General features: G+C 36.3%; 1 protein-coding gene across 1 annotated transcript in view; it reads right to left on the reverse strand.

Moving 5' to 3' along the window:
* Camta (Calmodulin-binding transcription activator) overlaps window positions 1–18,881 on the reverse strand; it is a 151,564-nt gene that overhangs the window by 15,024 nt on the left and 117,659 nt on the right. The window contains 4 exon segments of the mRNA XM_017632160.1: window positions 3,262–3,406; window positions 3,676–3,747; window positions 5,870–6,005; window positions 7,670–7,737. Of these exon segments, the coding sequence (XP_017487649.1) occupies window positions 3,262–3,406; window positions 3,676–3,747; window positions 5,870–6,005; window positions 7,670–7,737 (421 nt within the window).

An 18,881-nucleotide genomic window follows, 5' to 3' on the forward strand; every position in this document is an offset into this window, starting at 1 on the left:
TACCAAACTCGGTGTGGTTATTGTGCTTGCCACATATAAGCAAAACGTTGAAAATTATTGAAATCGGACTAAAATAACGGCCGCTTCTCATATAACGGTAAATTTCAGAAATGCTTGAAACTTCAATATTTCGAAATTGAAGGACGCTAATTTACTCAAAATTGATACACCCCGGCTTACCATCTAGCGGAAGGTTTCGGAAAGGTGAAAAAACATATTTAATACTTGCGCCGGGTATTTAATGTTCGGCTCCGCCCGAACTTAGACTTTCTTACTTGTTTTATTTATATGTTATTCAAGAGCATAAAATATTGGAGTACTAGAGATGAAAGGCGACTACAACCTACCATTACGTGTGGATAAAGGAAATAAATCTTTATAAAACCGACCAGGTTGGCGGTAGGACTAAAGTGTACCACGGCAGTCGGGTAAAACTAGCACACCAACTTTTACAGGGGAAAACCATTCGCACTTGCGTCAAGGAAATGGCTTGCAGGGGTCCAACCATCACACATGTAAGTCTTCAGAATTAACACGACGTCCCATATTATGGAGAGCAGGGCTGGAGTGGGGCCATCAGCAGTCAGCGATGTTTCAGCGATGACTTGGTCTCATTTTCCCAAAAGAGGATCAAAAATAAAGCAGATGTCCTCGTATCATTGTCAGCACACATCCTGCTAATCTATTCACTAGCACTCTTCAAGGATGTAACAATTCCTGGAATCAATTATCCATTGAGGGATGAGATGGTCGCGCAAATATGATGGCAGGAGGTGCAAAAAGAGTGACATTCGATTGAACAGTGAAAGCGACAGCGAGAGGCGAAGAAATAAGAGCGTCGAAATGTGCCTTGTTGTTGTTGGGCAACTGTTCAGTGCAATGTTAAGTATGTATAATTGAGCCTTTATAAATACGTAAGTAATTCGACGTCTGCAGGCTAGGTTGTATTATAGCAGTCATATAGAAGCATTAGGTGCTTAAACAAAGTAAACTAGATTATTTACGATTGGCTTACCACGGCAAATGATAAATTGTTTTAAAGTGTTTTTTCCCCATCTTACAATAACCGGCTTGCGCAATTCTTAGCCAGAACTTGAATGCTTCTAGACTAAAATTCACAACTGGACCTGAATTTTAACATGCGCGACTGACAGCACACATTGACAGTCCACATTGACTTTGGTCGGAGCTGCAACAGCGAGACCATCTTAATCGCAATCGACAACTTTCGGCTTTGTTTCATCTCTGAACCTCTAAGCAAAAGCTAAAATCTGACAATAGCCCCAATCATGTACCTTCTCATTCTAAAGCTGAAGACTTTAAGGAAAGTAACCCTCGACACCGGCTTTACGACCGCTCTCTATTGCTAAATCATGGGGCAAATTTGTTACACCTGCGGCTGTTTCAAGTGCTCTACTGTTAAAGGTCTGTTGGAGTGGCTAACTCTAATGATGAAGACTCCAAAGCTTTTGCTAAAAAGGCGGCGGGTAAATGTCCAGTTGCCCATGAAGACCGCCTTCTCATGCGAGATAGCGATAGGCAGTACACTGATTGTAGACGAGGCCAGACTGATCGTTTACGCTTTCCAGAGGCCAGAGGTATGGCTGCAGCTATACCCGGTTTTTGCAGCCAGCCGCAACATGGAGAGTATAGCCATGCTTCCTGCAATGTATGTGGACCCGCAAAACTCAAAACTATCTAAATCTTAAAGTAGGAAGTGGGATATACCGTAAGAGGTCTAAATAAATTTTTGTTTTACCACACCACAGCAGTGTTTTCTAAATATGTAGATCTCGCCATTATAAAAAGACGATCTACAATGTGTTATGGGCTCTGAAACTCCTTTCGGTTATTATCTACTCTTATAGACAAGCTGGCATCGCCGGATTTCTGCGAAACCTCGTTGTAATTGCATAGCACACTGCCTTGTGATGAAGCGAGTTTCTTTGACTCTGACAACAACTCTTCTCGCAAATCCTTCGAGTAAGCAAATAAAATATGGTTAAACAAAAAAATTTGTACGACAGCCGGACAAATCTTATTTAGCTCCGACAAGAAAAGGTGCGACCTAGAACGTCGTCCATGTACTTCGGTAAGTGGCCGGAATTATAATCGGCTACTGTCTACCCACAACAGTCGGATCTACGCTACCAGACCTTACGGCCAATGACTTCTGCCACAGCTGCAGTTATAAGGTAGGAATTTAAAGTATGGATCACCATCGGCACTGCTCTGAACTAGCGGGAGCAAGAGATGCCTATTTCACTATAACTTCTTCAGCTGGTTGGCTCAACAAGGAGAGTGGTTGGACGGAAAAAAGAGAGTGGTTGGACGGAACAAAGAGAGTGTACCTACCTCCTTTACTCGATGAAAGCTGCCACTTAAACCTGACATAACCCTATGGTTATATTTCTAGGTAAGAGGACGGTCCCTCATACGGACCCCCAACGAGCCCATAGGGCCTTTTCTCCAAGCAGGCATCCCCTTCAACTTAACAAATATACCCCCCGAGGAGTGACGAGTGAAACATTTTTTAAGCAAGACCCTCAAAACCTGTATTGCCATTGAACAGAAAAGTTACCGCTAATATTTTATGAAGAAATTACCCTTATCTTTTTCTGTAGCACGAATATGAACATTAAGGTGCATCACTCGCCATACAAAAAATCGGTTCCATTTATCCATTAGAAATAGGTATAAAATTCATTATATTTTAAGGCTTAGACCAAAATATTTCGGAAAACATTAACATTTACCTGTGCTGCACCAATTTGAAAATATCGCCAAAAGTCGTTTTTTTATAAAAAAGAAAATTTGTTTTTAAAAATATTTTTTCTAAAAAATCACCTCAAATGATTTAATCTTAAGAGGCCAGCAAAAAAAATTTTTAAAAATTTTATCAACTGATTCAAAAGAATGAGATTTTTGAAGATATCGGATTAGATGACATAAATCTTAATATTCTGAAATATTATGGCGGAAGTCTCAAATAATACAAAATTTTATGATTCCAGTCGAAACATACACAAATATTATTTTAAGGTTTATATAATTTATATCGTCACCGTGTTTCTAGATTCTTCAAAAACAAAAATTTTGCAACTAGTGCGTTTTGGAACGAATTACCGTCATTCCTCGTAAATATGCTTCGAAAACAGAAGGGTTTCAGAATTGTATTGACGGAAATACGTTCCAAAATGTATCATACTTCCATCCCGTCGGAAGTAATAACAAGCAAATAGAAATTAAAGATGTACTTACACATAGGTTTCAGTTGACTAACAAGCTCATCTTTGGTCCACTCTTTCTTATCGCTCCACAGTGTGATGCTCGGCGCAATGACAGCCATTTTATTATCGTCCGGATATGGAACGTTTAGGTAGTGAACCAAAACAATATCAGGATTCTGAGGAAGGATCAAAAATGTATGTGTAGGCGTTAGATAGAAGTCTTCTGTTCGAATCGCATTGAGTTTCGAATCGCCGGTCAATATCCGGATATCCGAATCCCCCGAGCGCAAATAAGGAACAAATATAAAATGTAATCGCATTGAGTGTCGAATCGCAATACAGAATAGACCCACTGGATATTCGGATATTAATCGGATATTCGAATATAGCACAAATAGGGAACAAATATAAAATATATTATGTATTTAGTTGGCCACCCACTCACCTGTAACAACCAATAGCACCTGCGATGGAACGTTGGCAGAATGGCAGAGTGTACATAACAGCCATAGATGCACTGTAAAGAAGTAAAAGAAAAAAAATATAATAAAAAATGTTTTGGTTTCATTGTGTGTATGAAAATCGTGCTTCGATGAAGTCATCTGGGCAAAGACAAACAGAAACATAAAAATGTAGTAAAATTTCACGACGAAATCAGCGAAAAACAAATTCATTTAATTAAAATATTAAAAATGGCTGATACACTTGGAGTATAGGCGAAATTGAATTACATTTGACTTAAGGATATAACCCGCTGTGTTGTGACAAAAATAAAAAATGACTAGAGCGACTTTGGATATAGGCAAAAAGTGGATAGAGTGGTAAAAAAATCATTGGAAGTGAGTAAGAGCTGTGCAGCCGATTGCCAAAAATTCAACCCTTTTTTTCGAACTAACAAAATTTTTTTTTTTTCATTTTCCAACACTACTCACACTTGCCGCGCACTTTTCTTGCTACTACGTATGTACGCTCGCTCGCATGTCCAGAAGATAAATACGATTTTTTTTCTCAGTTCTTTTGGCGCTGAATGCCGCCCGCTGATGACTGACGGCTGATGCCGCCAACTGAGCTGGCGTAAAATACGCGAAAAATTGTACGCGAAAGCTCGTTGCCCTCCTTGCTCTTTTATTTACCGTACATTTGAGAGGCAAAACAATTGCTTATCGCTTCCCAAATGACAGCAGCAAGAACAGAAGAGTCTACGTTAGTTTGTAAGGGTTGGGGCAGAGCCAATGTCTTGGCGCTTCCGTCTTCAAACAAATCATAAATCTTGATACCGCTCCGAAGACGACGATGACGACGTTAGACGAGCCAGCAAGCGATAGAAGGAGTGCAAAGCGGCAAAGGGGAAGAAGAAAATCGCTAGCAGTGCAGTGTGCAAGTGCACATGGAACTAATATAAAAACAAGAAAAAATAAGCCTGTGCACCGAAAAATAGAGTGAGTTCGAAAATAACAACAAAAATTACGACAGTCAGCAAGCAGCGCAATAAAACAAAGGCACACACAATCTGAAAAAATTGGCGTGAAATTATACAAAATTTCTTGCATTCTCCCACAACCCCACCACTTGCAACTCCTTCAGCAGCCACGAACAATCCAGCTACACTAACCGGCAACCAGTCTAACAGCCGGGCAGGCAAGCATCAGGGTCGTGGTGAGGTCGTTGATGGGCCGGCCGACAAGTTTATACACTTCAGACTTGTAAATACACTTAACCCTTAACTTATTGCATTAGCAGCTTATCCCGTGTTAGAACACCCCTGCCAAAAAGTCTTCCAAACACACTTGGCAGGAAAAAAATCTGAGGAGAAAAAAGCTAAAAAATGAGGGAAAAGTAAATATACATAAATATCTACCAGCAGAGCAGTTTGTATGAAAAAGGGCGTCAGAAATGCAAAAAAAAAATGCCAAACAGTCACTCCATGTATGTTTCCGGCGGGAAATCATAATTCATGGATACACCGGCCAACCAAACAAGCAACCAAGCAACCCTTGGGAGCAAAGACACAACGTATGCTGCACATGAGCCGCCGCCACCAGCATAAATAGGCGAAGGGAAAAAGATAGAGAAAGCAAGTCAAATCACTGCCACACACGGCGAGGAAGAGAAGCTCCCAAAAAAAAAAAAAACAAAGGAAAAAGAAAAAAAATAAAAGCGCAGTCGCTTTTTCTTAAATACTTTTCGTGTAGTTGGCTTTGTTTTCATTATCTTGTAAATTAATTTCATGGCAGCGTCTGACTAACGACGACGCCAATCTTAAGTGGCCAAACATGCACAGCACCGCGCCGACCAACCAAAGAACCAACTAGCCAACTGGAGAGTATGTGAAAAAAAAATTTGGAAAAAATAACGAAAAAGAAAAGCTATCCAAAGCGCTTTATAGTAGAGCTGTGAAGCAGGAAGGAAACTAAACAAGCAAGCGCATGGAGTTGCCTCTAATTGCCTAATTGCACAGCAAGTGTTGTCCGGCCGTAGTGGCTAAGGAAAAAAAAACCTTAAAAAAATTTAAGCAAAAAAAAAACGAACATGTGACACACGGAAATTAGTGACAACAAAGTGTGAACGCTTTATGGCTACTTAAGGCTTTGCTTTATTGTATCAACAACAACGTATACATAGGTGTATTGTTACATTACCTCTGTTCCTTGCACTTTTAACTTCATGTGATCCTCGCGCGTCGTTTTGCCATCTTTGCGCTTCTTCCAACAATAGCCGTCGCGTCGGTAGCGCACCTTTTTGCGCGAGTACAGCAGCAGTGAACCGCTTTTTGGCCTGGAAATAAATGAAGAGATTTTAAAAAGATTAACGAGGTCTTACTGACAGGCTTGTTGCAGGGAAAAACTTGATACAAAGAGAAATATAAATAAATGGGTATTGGCAATAACAGAGGAATAAAATGACTATGATTTTGTTTCTAGATTATGGTTTATGTACAAATATTGCTGGTTTTCATAAGAGTTTTTAAGGCAGTGACTTGGTATCACATTCCTATGCCCACTAAAGATTATTGAGGTGTTGTATGATAACTAAGGAAATGGCTAAGATCAGAATAGAGACGGCAATGACAAAGCAAAGTTGAATCACAACTTATAATATCCTGTTTATTAAGGTTAAAATTAACTACTTCCGGTAACACAGCAAACCTTCCATCTCTATACTTAACTAGAGAAGGCTCTACATGGATAACCTTTTAATACTAAGGATTCGACTATGCAGACATGATATATTGTCGCACTTCGTCATCTTCCATGCGCAGCAGTCAAACTGTTTTTGTAGGTAAGCCTCTTTGGTGTTTGTAATCTTAAATCGTCGACGTAGAAAAGAGTTTTCAGCCAGAAAAGGAGAAATTCAACGTTCTTTTCTGGCTGAAAATTCCTACTTTCTACATCGGTACTTAACTTTTTCTAAGAAAATTTAACAAGTGTAACTTGCACCATAAAGACTCGAAAGAATTGGAAAGACAATGCTCTTGTTGAACACTTTGGAAATTATACTATTCAAATAGACATTTCTATGGTGAGTTTTTTTTATTGCGGCCGGCAAATCTTGTAGAATGTCTTTTCCACAGATTGCTCGAGAATTAAAATGGCTATTTTTTTAATTAAGAGGGCGGTAAGTGCACTTTGCTATACCATTATTATGAACTTCGAGCTTAATACGCTTACAACATGCTTTCAGGCACAGAGTTGCGTCTGAGCGGTAAACTACTGGCGAGCAGTGTGACCAGGTAAGTCTTTTTGAAGTTAGATTTAGTAATTATGTTTTTGCTCCAGCCTCGGAATTTTGGGTGTATCTTCGTGGCTTTTCCTAAATTTTTTTATGCTACCAAAAAAGGTTAGTAATTTTCATATTTTTAATACCCTAAAAAAATTGATTTTATAGAAATGTTAAAAAGTTTTACGGTGGACTATCAACTTATCCTTGTCGCTTTTGACTACCCGGAAATGTTTTACAAATCTTTGGCAATTCGAACAGTCAAAACGAGAGATTAATTGAATTGCAATGGTAAGTTCTTACAGAAAAACATATGTAACTAGTGTAACTTCTGTCTAATAAAAACAAGTCGGCAAAATGAGGAGCTCTTATTAATCAACCCTGCCATACCTTTAGAAGACTTTCCGTTGCTATTCGGAATCAAACGTGCTGGTGTTAAGAAAAAAAAAACGATTTATAAGGCCTGAAGCTTCCATACAAAAAGGGAGTAGAGAGTTTGACACGGAAGCCTTATCATGTTAAGAGATCAGGAAAAAAGTTTGTTAGGGCCGACTGTTTACCAGGGTGCTTACCAGGGTAGAGCGCATTTATTAAATTTCTTTCTTATATATGATAGCAACTACATACATATACATATATACATACATACATATAATGATGCATTTAAATAAAAACAAACATAAATTTGTATTTAACGACGCAGTAACTTCAATGTGACTCACCTGGTTTTGACTTCCTTGGACTGCCACTCATTATGCTTATCAAAACTAATAAGAATTGCAGCGATTTCCTGGAAATAGAAAACAATTTATTTTCATACATATTTAATTTAATAAATGTGCATACGAGCATCAAAAAATAAAATAAATAAATATTAACTTTGTAGTGGAAATGTATGGCATCGGTCTTATCAGAGCTTATGACGCCACAGTGGAAAGACGATAAAGTCACCTTATCTTTACTCAGCAAATGTGTACCAGCTATCTACAAAGGTGGATAGGAACACAAAAACAAGTAACAATAACCTAAGTAGGTATATATATATGTAGATACATTAATAAGTGCATACCGTATACAGCTTACGAAAAATACGAGTATATATATGATACAGTGCATACATACAGACATACACACCGTCTCACTTAATTTGTGGATTATTTTAACTTTGACAAGCACATGGCCAAGATGTCCAATTATAGAGGCATCAAGATAGGAGCATCTGAAGGTCCTTTTCTCAAGTAGGTTTTAAAATTTATCTGCCCTTTAAACACACATTTTGTTCTGACCAAAAATATTTATGTATGTATATGTTTGAAGCATGATGAAAAAATAGGAAGGTAGAACCATGATAAAACATAGTAAGAATGAATTGTTCAAAGTTGTTGTTGTTTGAAATTAAAAATGAGAATGTGTGTGTGAGTTTGTGTGTAAAATTTTAAAATTAAATTGCTTGCAAACGTCAAGAATTTGAAAAATTCCTCTCAGCGGTTCATTCATTTTCAATTTTTCATATTGTTGACGTTTGAAATAAATTTAATTTAAAGATTTTACAAACAAACTCACACACACATTCTCATTTTTAATCTCAAACAACAACAACTTTGAACAATTCATTCTTTTTACTCTCAATTTCATATGGTTTTAAAATATTGGCAAACTTCAAACAAAAAAATCATTGCCGACGAATTGAGAGAACGGTTTTACCTTACTATGTTTTTATCATTGTTTGAAGTGCAGATAATCTAGATCTTGAATTCTAGATTTTTGTGGTAGTATGTATACGTTTTTTTTTTTAATTTAAAACAAAACACTTAAAACAGAACTGGATGTCTGTATATTTATTGTCATCCGAAAGAAGAATCTGTCACGTTTACTTTTTTTTAATAATTTCATTCAAATGTTGGCCGCAGATAGAACATGACAATAGCTTTTTTATTGCCTTAAATGGAAGCGCGTGATGTCGGCAACATTTGGTTTCAGCAAATCATCGAGTGATATCACACCTCTGTATTTTTTTCTTTGGGGTTATGAGAAGTCAGAAGCCTTCGTCGATGAGCCAGCTATGATTCAAAACTTATTAACAACATTACTCGCGTAATTCGCACATTGCTGGAAACAGTAACTGAAAATTGGACCTCCCGAATGGACCACCTACAGCATAGTCGCGGCCAGATTTGAATCAAATTATTTTTAAAAAGTAAATATCAGAGATTCTTCTTTTGGGTAATAATAAAGATTCCGTCACCCAGTTCTGATATAAGTGTTTTATTTAAAATTAAACAAGGTTTAGATGAATCACCCTATATAATACTTATATATCGACGACTGAGTGGAAGAATGCCCTTTCTCAGAAAACTTTTCACGGACGCCCTATTTCTGAATTTGGTTGAAGAACGCTTCAGGAGATAATCATGGTCAATGCAGACTTTCACTGAGACCTTCCGTCTGCATAAAATTCTATTAACTGCGGCCCCAGGGTCGCTTCTGGAATGCACGCCGCTCTATATTTTTGAGCAAGCAGCAGAAACCTCCGCTACCAGGCACTGGCATACTCGGAACTCTGCAAGTACTGAAAAACGGTAGAAGATCTTTGACAGGATAGACTCCTTGGCTACACTTCCGTTAGAAAGGATACAACTATGTACATCTTTTGAATTTTGTTTGCATTCTTCAACCAATCTTCTCAAAAATTTATCACTCTTCGAAAGGAGAATAGAATGAAACTTCTCCTATGCTTACAAGTCCAGATATATGCCCAGCTCTTGAAGAAATGTAGCTATTCAAGTGAAACAGTGTGCAAGTCAAAACATTTAGTGATGATAGTAACTGTACACAAACATTAGCCAAGGTCAGTTAATCCTGCATACACGCTTATATCTTCATTTTTGACCCCACGTTACTTACATGGCTAATTCAAAAATATTTGATAAATATTTAAATATCCACCATTCACCACTTTCAATTACGCGCAAGAAAAAAATGAGCACCCGACACCAAAAACAAAATAAGGCACTAAACTTTTATAGCGCACCCATGGCGAATGTGAGTGGTTTTATAAATCAAACTTAAGTTAATTAAGCATCGCGTATGTGTGCATACTAGCATACATACATACACATACAAAAACAGGGTAAGCATACATATGAAAACATGGAACTGTCCCACAAGTACCAAATAGAAATGCAAGATATGTAGACACAGCTGCAAAGGCGAGGATGTAAAGAAAGGGTATCTAAAAGTCAGCTAAAGGATAGGAAAAGGTTCGTTGTGAAGACTCAAGAATTCTCAAGCCCAGTGTGCACAAATCAAAGACTTATTCAAAGGGTTAACATTCAAGTATGCATGGCAATTTGTTGTGGCAAATACCACACACACACCAGACTACCTTATAAACCTTCATTGGAGCGCAAGGGGAGCACCACAAGAATTTTTGGCTTGCGACAACCACGCTGCTGGACAATCGCTACGCTGGTGGCATGAAGAAAAACTGCTGAAACGTATGAATATTTAATGTGAAAGAGGAAGAAGAATAAGAATAAAAAGAAGAAGAGCATGAGGAAAGGAATCGTAAGAGTTACATAAGCTTCTTGCAAGCCAAATGTAAATTTATATATGTGTATGTTTGTATGTATTTAAGTGTATGCGTTTTGCATATGAAATACGTCATAAATATTTCCGAAATAGCGTTAAAAAATGGAAAAGGATGCTAAATAAGAAGTCATGAGTGAAGGAAGCTAAATTGGCTAAGGAAGTGCATATGTTTGTTGTCGAAAAAGGGATAAATCGCGAGCACAAGGACAACGCTGATCGAATTAGACGTGGCACGCGGATTTGCCGCAATCAAAGTGAGGGCACAAACAAAACAATCGCATCTCAGCTACATATGTGCATTAGGGTGGTCCAAAAATGCATGTGAAAAGTAAACTCCGAATTTTTTGCTCTCCCCCCTATTTTTTATTTTGAAATCAAAAAATATTTAGAGGTCGCTCAAAGCGCTCAAAGTTTTCCACGTATTTTTATATGGGAAAAATAAAATTTTTCGTAGGACTGGTATAGAATTCTTGAAAATCAATATTTTCCGATCGGAAAACTCTAGTTCTCTTCAGGATACTTTCAATAATAATACCCAATTTTTTATTTAATCAGTTTTTAATACTAACGATTTTTTATTGGTCGCCCCATTGCATTTTGTGCGTTTTTGGCGGACCTATAAATTATAGTTGCGATGCGAAAAATGGTTAAATAAACAATTGGGTGTTATTATTGGGAATCACCTCCAGATAAACAGAGAAAAATACTGATTTTTAACTATTCTATACCATTTCTACGAAAAGTTGTTTTTCCCCCATATAAAATACATGGAAAACTTTGGGTGCTTTGAGCGACTTCTAAATATTTTTTTATGTCAAAATAAAAAATAAGGGTATATTTTTTCGGTATATTTAGAACAATTCTACGGGGTGAAAGCATTACATTTCCGACTTTACTGTTTTTGGACCACCCTAATGTACGTCCATATATAATTCCGAAGTACTTAAATAATGTCAGTGTTGGGCAAAATGGATGTGGAAAATACATATGTATGCATGTCGACCTTTCACTTTTGTCGTCAAACATGTTTTGGATATTTCCCATATTTTACGACACTCGCAGATAGGACACTTGACAAACACATCATATTTTGTGGCACAAGCTGCCTTTAAACATACATATGTAACTACTATATGTATATGAAAACCCTGCATAAATAGAGCACCAGCGTTAATACCCAGCAAATACTTTTATTTAAACTCCTTAGATGTGTTGATTGACAATATAGCTAAAAAGAAGCTTCTCAACAGCTAATTAGCAAAATGATTATACTTTTTTACAAATCTAGAACAGAGTTAGCTACTTCACAAGCATACGTGCAGCGCTTTTTTTAAGCTTACTATACAAAATTTTATATCCGTCACGACCAAAACATCTACCATAAGAGAAGAAGCTTTGTATGGATGTTGAATGGTCTCTCATAGTGAAAGCTCTCTATGGTCGTCCCCTTTCATATCAGTGACGATCAGGTAGAGCTTTTGTTCAGTGCGTGAAAGCTTTAGAAGGCTTCTTCCGCAATATGTTTTGGTCGTGATTAACTTGTTTTCAGTGGAACCGGAGATAGCTTTTACTCTGACCGCGCCCATCTAAAACAGTAATGGGCGGACAGAGCTTTCTTCCTATAAAAAATTATGGAAAGCATCAAACAGGTCTCCACGCAGGTAAGGCGCTGCCCATCGCCGTTATAAGATAGACTTAAAATGCTTTTCCCGTGGAAAAATGTTTAGGCGGTGACCAGAAACCCCCCTTTTGCCTGAAGAAGCTTTTCTCAAGGGCAACATTTCAGTTCAGTGTTGGCCAGAAGGCGCTTTTATTGTGTACCATCCTTATTAAAAATTGGCACCAAATGTGTTTTAGTGTTACAAATATAGACTGGCACAAGATAAAAACTCTTTTGTCTGTGATCTCTCAAATGGCACTCCATTGCTATGCCTTGATAACCATTATATATTGTTGTAGCTTTTTTTTTATTTTTTTAGAATGCAGTTTTCTAGCCCATTAATTTAGTTTGAAGTAGCTAGGACTCAAAAAAACTTTAAAAATCTGGTAAAGAAGTTGAAAATTCACAAGAAGATTTATTGAATTTTAATGAGTTTTGCAAAGAGTATAAAAATTGTAATTTTTATATTTTTGTTGTAGTATTAACCATATTTTTATAAAAAAACTAGCGGAAAAAAATACGAATTGTTGAACATATGAAAAATTCAGTAATAAGTATAAGTAAATAATCCACTTATGTAAGAAGTTGCCTCAATTTTCACTGCTGGGTAAATTCAATGCTTCCCAGTCGTGTGTTGGCATACCAATAGTAAGGCATTGGCAATAGTTAAGCGGCTTCCTGCCACCAATCACACAAACACAAAGCAGCCCTACTATAATCATTGAGCACACAAACACACATACATACGTATGCATGTACATGCTTGCTGTAGCACCCCAAATCATTTTTATGATAAATTTGAAAGGATATCCAAAATATTTAAATTATTCATAAAACGTCAAGAATGGAAAACAAATTGATAAGTTCAGCGTAAACATGCAACAGAAGCAACAGCAACAACAAAAACAACAAGCAATAAGTCTTAAATTCACTGAGAATATTACTTTGTGGGCATTTGTACAGCCATTGAAAAAAAATAAAAATAAAATATTGCCAAAATCGCTTGAAGTAGTCTTTTAGTCTTTCACTCACGTTTCACACGAATCAAGCGAGTACTTTCGCTGATGGTGACACTTTTTACCACAGGGCATTTGCGAAAAAATTTTGCAAGGCCACACACAGCCTCATACATACATATGTATGTATGTATGTCATAAACAGCTCTATTCATTCGCCTTTCGAATAGGAAAAAAGGAATATTTATTTATAATACAAATCACATTCGATCTTTTGCATTTTTATTTTGAGTGAAAGGTCGCGCATCAGCGTCTAACATCTGGCAATGCAATCGCATTTTTGGCATTTTTCATTTGACCTCTACGATGAAGGCGATGGGAGAGCAATCGTCGGCAAGTGGCAGTGCTGTGAACGTGCTGAAATAAGGAAGTGAATTTATTCATAAACACATGTGGATTTGTATAAATTTTTTTTTGGCTTAGCAATTGCTTGTGCATACACTTATGTATCTCAGTTTTGAAGGCTGGAGAGCATCTTTCGATTGCTTCAGGCTGCTTGCTTGATTTATCGCTTGTTATATTGTGAAGGATGCCACTAATCGATTGAAACATTGCCATGAACAGCAGTTGAATAACAATGTGGAGATAAATCAATGATTCAACGTCTTTATATTTATGTATGGGAGCAAAAATGTGTTTTTGCCAAAATATTAGAGTACATATATTACGGCCGCTGTGGTGTAGTGGTAAGCAGTGCGCGCTTCTACTCCGCAGCACCTGGGTTCAAACCCTGGTCAAAGCAACATGGCAAAAAAATATAGAAAAAAAGTTTTTTCTTAACAGCGGTCGTCCCTCGGCAGGCAATGGCAAACCTCCGAGTGTTTTACTGCCATGAAAAAAAGCTTCTCATAAAAATACAATCGCCGTTCGGAGTCTGCGTAAAACTGTAGGTCCCTCCGCTTTCTGTGACAACATCAAGGCGCACGCCACAATTCGGAGGAGAAGCTCGGCAAAACACTAACATATGTGTAAGCGCCAATCTATTATTATTATTATATATATTACAAACAAACATATGTAAATTTTTTGTGTGTGTATGTATTCATAGACCTTGATACAATAAATGTTAATTCTAAAGATAGATTTTAAAATCAAAATTCACAACAACAAGCTTAATTTAGTTACAGCAAATAAAACATATTTTTAAATTTTGAAGCCAATATTTTTTTTTTTTAACTGGCCTACCACAATTTCTTTGTAATTTAAAAATGTGTAGCTTTATACCTAATATTTTGAGCACGAAAACCCGCTAATTCTGGTTGAACTTTTTTCGAGAGAAAGAAAAACGAAAAAATTTGATATTAAATAACAAATTTACTCTAAACTCAAAACCCTTAGACCAGCCTGAACTTTTCTTACGGATTTTGGTCATGTAAAAATCACAGGTTTTCACCGTATCATTTCAATTCGAATAACTTTTCTTGTTTAGCAAACTTGACGTGGCCTTTGAACATAACACTTTCCCATGAAAAAGGCTTTTTTATTTATTCTATCTTTTCATATACAGTGCCGAACAGAAGTATTGGCACAGTGAATCTTTCGCAATATATGCAAAGTGTTTTATACTAATTTATTTTCGATATTTTTTTATAAAAATATTGTTCGTTCTACACCAGAAAACAAAATAATAAAATCTCTAAACTTTGTGCAAAACTCAGGAAAATTTATTAAATTTTCACACTAATTTGCAACTTTTTATTCAGATTTTTGTCGAAAAATTCTAAGTATGCAGTTTTATAGCCCATTCAAATTTAGTATAACTCAGGAAAATTCATTAAATTTGCACACTAATTTACAACTTTTAACTCAGATTTTTTTTTTTTTTAATTCTAAGTATGCAGTTTTATAGCCCATTCAAATTTAGTATAATAAAGTGCAAGTTTGAAGTCGCTAGAAAATCGCGTTGATACTAAATTTGAATGGGCTATAAAACTGCATACTTAGAATTTTTTGAAAAAAAAATCTGAATTAAAAGTTGCAAATTAGTGTGCAAATTTAATGAATTTTCCTGAGTTTTGCACAAAGTTTAGATATACCGTTCCATATCCAATCCCAAACCAATTTGGGAAGTAATACGTTATTTAGTGAAAACGAGTATATGTGGTTGTTATGACTCTGTACTTGATAAGATGAGCCATTTGCCAATTATTTATATTATAACTGCGTTTTTTTTTCTCTCTGACGTCACGATTTTTTTCAAAGGACTTTCGCGGCCGCTGTGGTGTAGCGGTTAGGCTCTTGGTTCAAGCCCGGATCTACGCAACATAAAAATAATATAAAAAATATATATATGGGGCGCTCCATACAAAAATGGACGGGGTTCACACTTCATGTGTTTAATTTGTTTCAAATTTTTAGGGTTAATTGACAAACATAAATAATATGTAATTTGAGCTTGATTTATTACATTTTTAAAAACTTTACAGCACAAAAACAAAAACCAATCGATTTAATAGTTTTCCAATATTACGAGAACGGGGCGAAGAAAAAATTCGAAATAATGACACACACACAACAAAATTCTCTATGAAAATAAATATTTTTTACATTTTTTTTTCTTGAAAAATTTTTCACACAAATTTTTTGATAAAAAATATTAGTTTTTGAAAATATGCCATCTCAAAAAAAAATTAAAAAAAAAACAAATCACAATGGTAACTCTGAGTATTGCGCAATATTATAGAAGTATAGCATTACGCATGATAAAACATTACAGGGTAAAATCATTGAGAGTCATTGTGACGTTTGCCCGCAATATAATTTTGAAATTCGAACTCAAGCTCACACACACATTCAAACAACAACAATTGTGAACAATTTAATTTTTTTTTTTTCAATTTTATATGATTTTAAAATGTTTGCAAAAGTCAGAAAAAAATCATGGCTGACGAATGATTTTATCTTCTAATGTTTTATCATGGTATTACGGGGTGCAATCTACAATAATTTGAGTTATGAATTTTTGTTTTACATTACAAATTTACAAATTTTTTAAATGCTTTTTAGAATTGTTTTGAGTATTCTGTTTTATAGGCCATTAAATTCTAGTATAATAAAGTTCAAGTTTAAAGCGATTGCAAAACTGGCGTTAAAAATTTGAAACATATCAAACACATGAAGTGTGAACTCCGTCCATTTTGGTATGGAACGCCCCATATATCTATTTTTTATTTTATTTTTTTATGTTGCGTTGAACCGGGCTTGAACACAGAGCCTCACGGCTACACCACAGCGGCCGCCAAAGTCCTTTAAAAAAGCCCTAACGTCAGAGAGAAGAAATATAAACGCAGTTCTAATATATTTGGCCCATGGCTCAGCTTATCAAGCGCAGAGTCAAAACACCACTTATACTCGTTTTCACTAAATAGCCTGCTATATTTCCCAAAATGGTTTAGGGTTGAGCAAGATATTGTAAGGCCATATGCGCCGACCTTTCTCCCGCAGAAGTCGCACACACCTTTGAAGAACGCCTCTAACAGAAAACTTTCTAGTACAAACCAGAATCAGCAGTATTCGAAATTCGCCAAAGCGCGTAAAAAATCACGGTGACGCGCAATTTAAAAAGTTAAAACTTTTCACTCTTGTTTATGCAGAATTTTTCCGGCTACCGACAAAGACACTTTTTGCCATTGTTGTTAACATTTTTGAAGTGTTTTTTTTTTTTGTTTTAATAAAGGATTCGCTTGCGAGTAACTATTTAACTTTTTGATTTTTACGCTTGTCAGTTTTATTTTTACATTTTTTTTGTTTTGTTTTCTGCTGGCAAAAATGCCCATTCTTTTACATTCATTTCACTTTTTTTTTGTCGCTGAGGTGTTTTTATAGGCGAGAAATGCGCTGTCGGCTTGGTTTTAAATTCGCAACAAAATTAAAAGCGTGTGGCCAGCCGCATCACAACTCCACAGTAGCGACATAGCGACAATCGAGCGGTGAGCAGCCGACCTAGCCTGTACCTGTGGCTGTTACTCAGTGGCATCCGGTTGCGGTCGAATTGTGCTGCAAGTCGTTGGTCAACTTGGACGAATGGCCGGGGAGCTGGTTGGCGCTCATTCCGCACACCTGAGATGTTTGTGGTGGCTAAAGTGGCGCTTGGTTTATGCATGACACGGTGTTGGTAGTGCTGTTGTTGTTATAGTTGCGGATGTTGTTGCTTCACTTTTCGTTGTAAACGTAGCAAAATAAGCGTGCGTAATTTTATTTATGTTTGGCAGATGGATGTTATTGCATTTTGTATGCACGTCGAAGCGCCGGCTACCAGCCACCGAAAGCCAGGAGCCAGCAGCGAACAGCCAACTTACAACATACATACTACGTACACATCCACTACGCCTCCTTGTACTCTTCAACTTTTTCTCTTTCTTTTTTCCATGTTTTTTGGTATTTTAATAAACTTTTATTTTTAATTTAGTCAGCTTGTTTGGCAAAATGTGTGTACAGTTTAACAGGCTCTGCTGTGCAAGCGTATTGGTGTAACTTCTCGTGGTGACATTAAACACTCGCTCTTAACAACTCACCTCTTCCCGCAAATTCTGCTCTCAGCCTCATTCACATACACTTTTACATTGACAGTTTTTGGTGCCGCACAAACGGAAGGTGATTTCGCTGCTTCCTGTATTAAGCTGTGTATGTGTATGTGTCAGTGTAAAGCAGCTAAAGTTTACTGGCCAACTGGTAAATGAATATTTGCGGTTGCTCTTAATTCACAAGTGGAAAACAAAATTTTGCCAATGGAAATAAAAATACCACAGCAGTGTATTTTCATTTAAAATTTTTGTCACTCTAAGCGCATAACAACAAAAAAAAATAAAAAATAACGAGTGCTCGCCCTGTGTCACGAGAAGACAATATGACCGGCGTCACGTCCTGTGTTGTTTATAAACTTGGTTGATTTTATTTTTGTTTATGTAGTTGTAATGTTGATCGCACGATCTTCTCATAAACCAGGCGGCTTGAGCGTGGAAGATGGGCAGTTAAAGCTGAATTGATTGAGCTGTTGCGTGGATGGTAAATACTCGAAGATATATAAAACTATATTTATATAAAATGTTTTTGTTGTAATATATGTAGATACATTAGACTGCATCACTAAAAAAAGTTGCGGTTTGTTCCGCTTGGAATACAAAATTTATTATATTTGAAGACGAAAATATATCGGAAAAATATTAAGATTTACGTGAGCTGGATTGATTTGAAAATACCTTCGAAAATGGAGTTATTATGAATAAAAATGGTTTCGTAAAGAACTTTTTGAAAAAAATCCCCTCAGATGACAAACCAGTTTAAGCTTAAATAAGCTTAATAAAATTATTTAAAAATCTTTTTAACGGAATCATAATAATGGTATTTTTAATGATGTTTTTTTAACCTTTCTCAAAGATTGGTATAAGAAAGTCTTTCCAATGATTTTGGTCCAGTTACTCAAGTTTTTCTTATACCAATCTATGAAAAAATTAAAAAAATAGCATGAAAATCTCGTTATAACAATTCCGTTGAATTTTTATACCCGAGCGCACTTGTGCACAAGGGTATTATAACTTTGTTCACATAACGGTTGTTTGTAACAGGCAAAACGAATCGAGATAGATATAGACAAATGTATACATAAATGATCAGAATGAAAAGAGAAATCGATTAAGCGGTGACTGTCTGTCCGTCCGTCCGTCCGTC

This window comes from Rhagoletis zephyria, unplaced genomic scaffold (assembly GCF_001687245.7).
Source record: "Rhagoletis zephyria isolate East Lansing unplaced genomic scaffold, Rhagoletis_zephyria_1.1 Rzeph_scaffold_00096, whole genome shotgun sequence".
NCBI classification, from domain to species: domain Eukaryota; kingdom Metazoa; phylum Arthropoda; class Insecta; order Diptera; family Tephritidae; genus Rhagoletis; species Rhagoletis zephyria.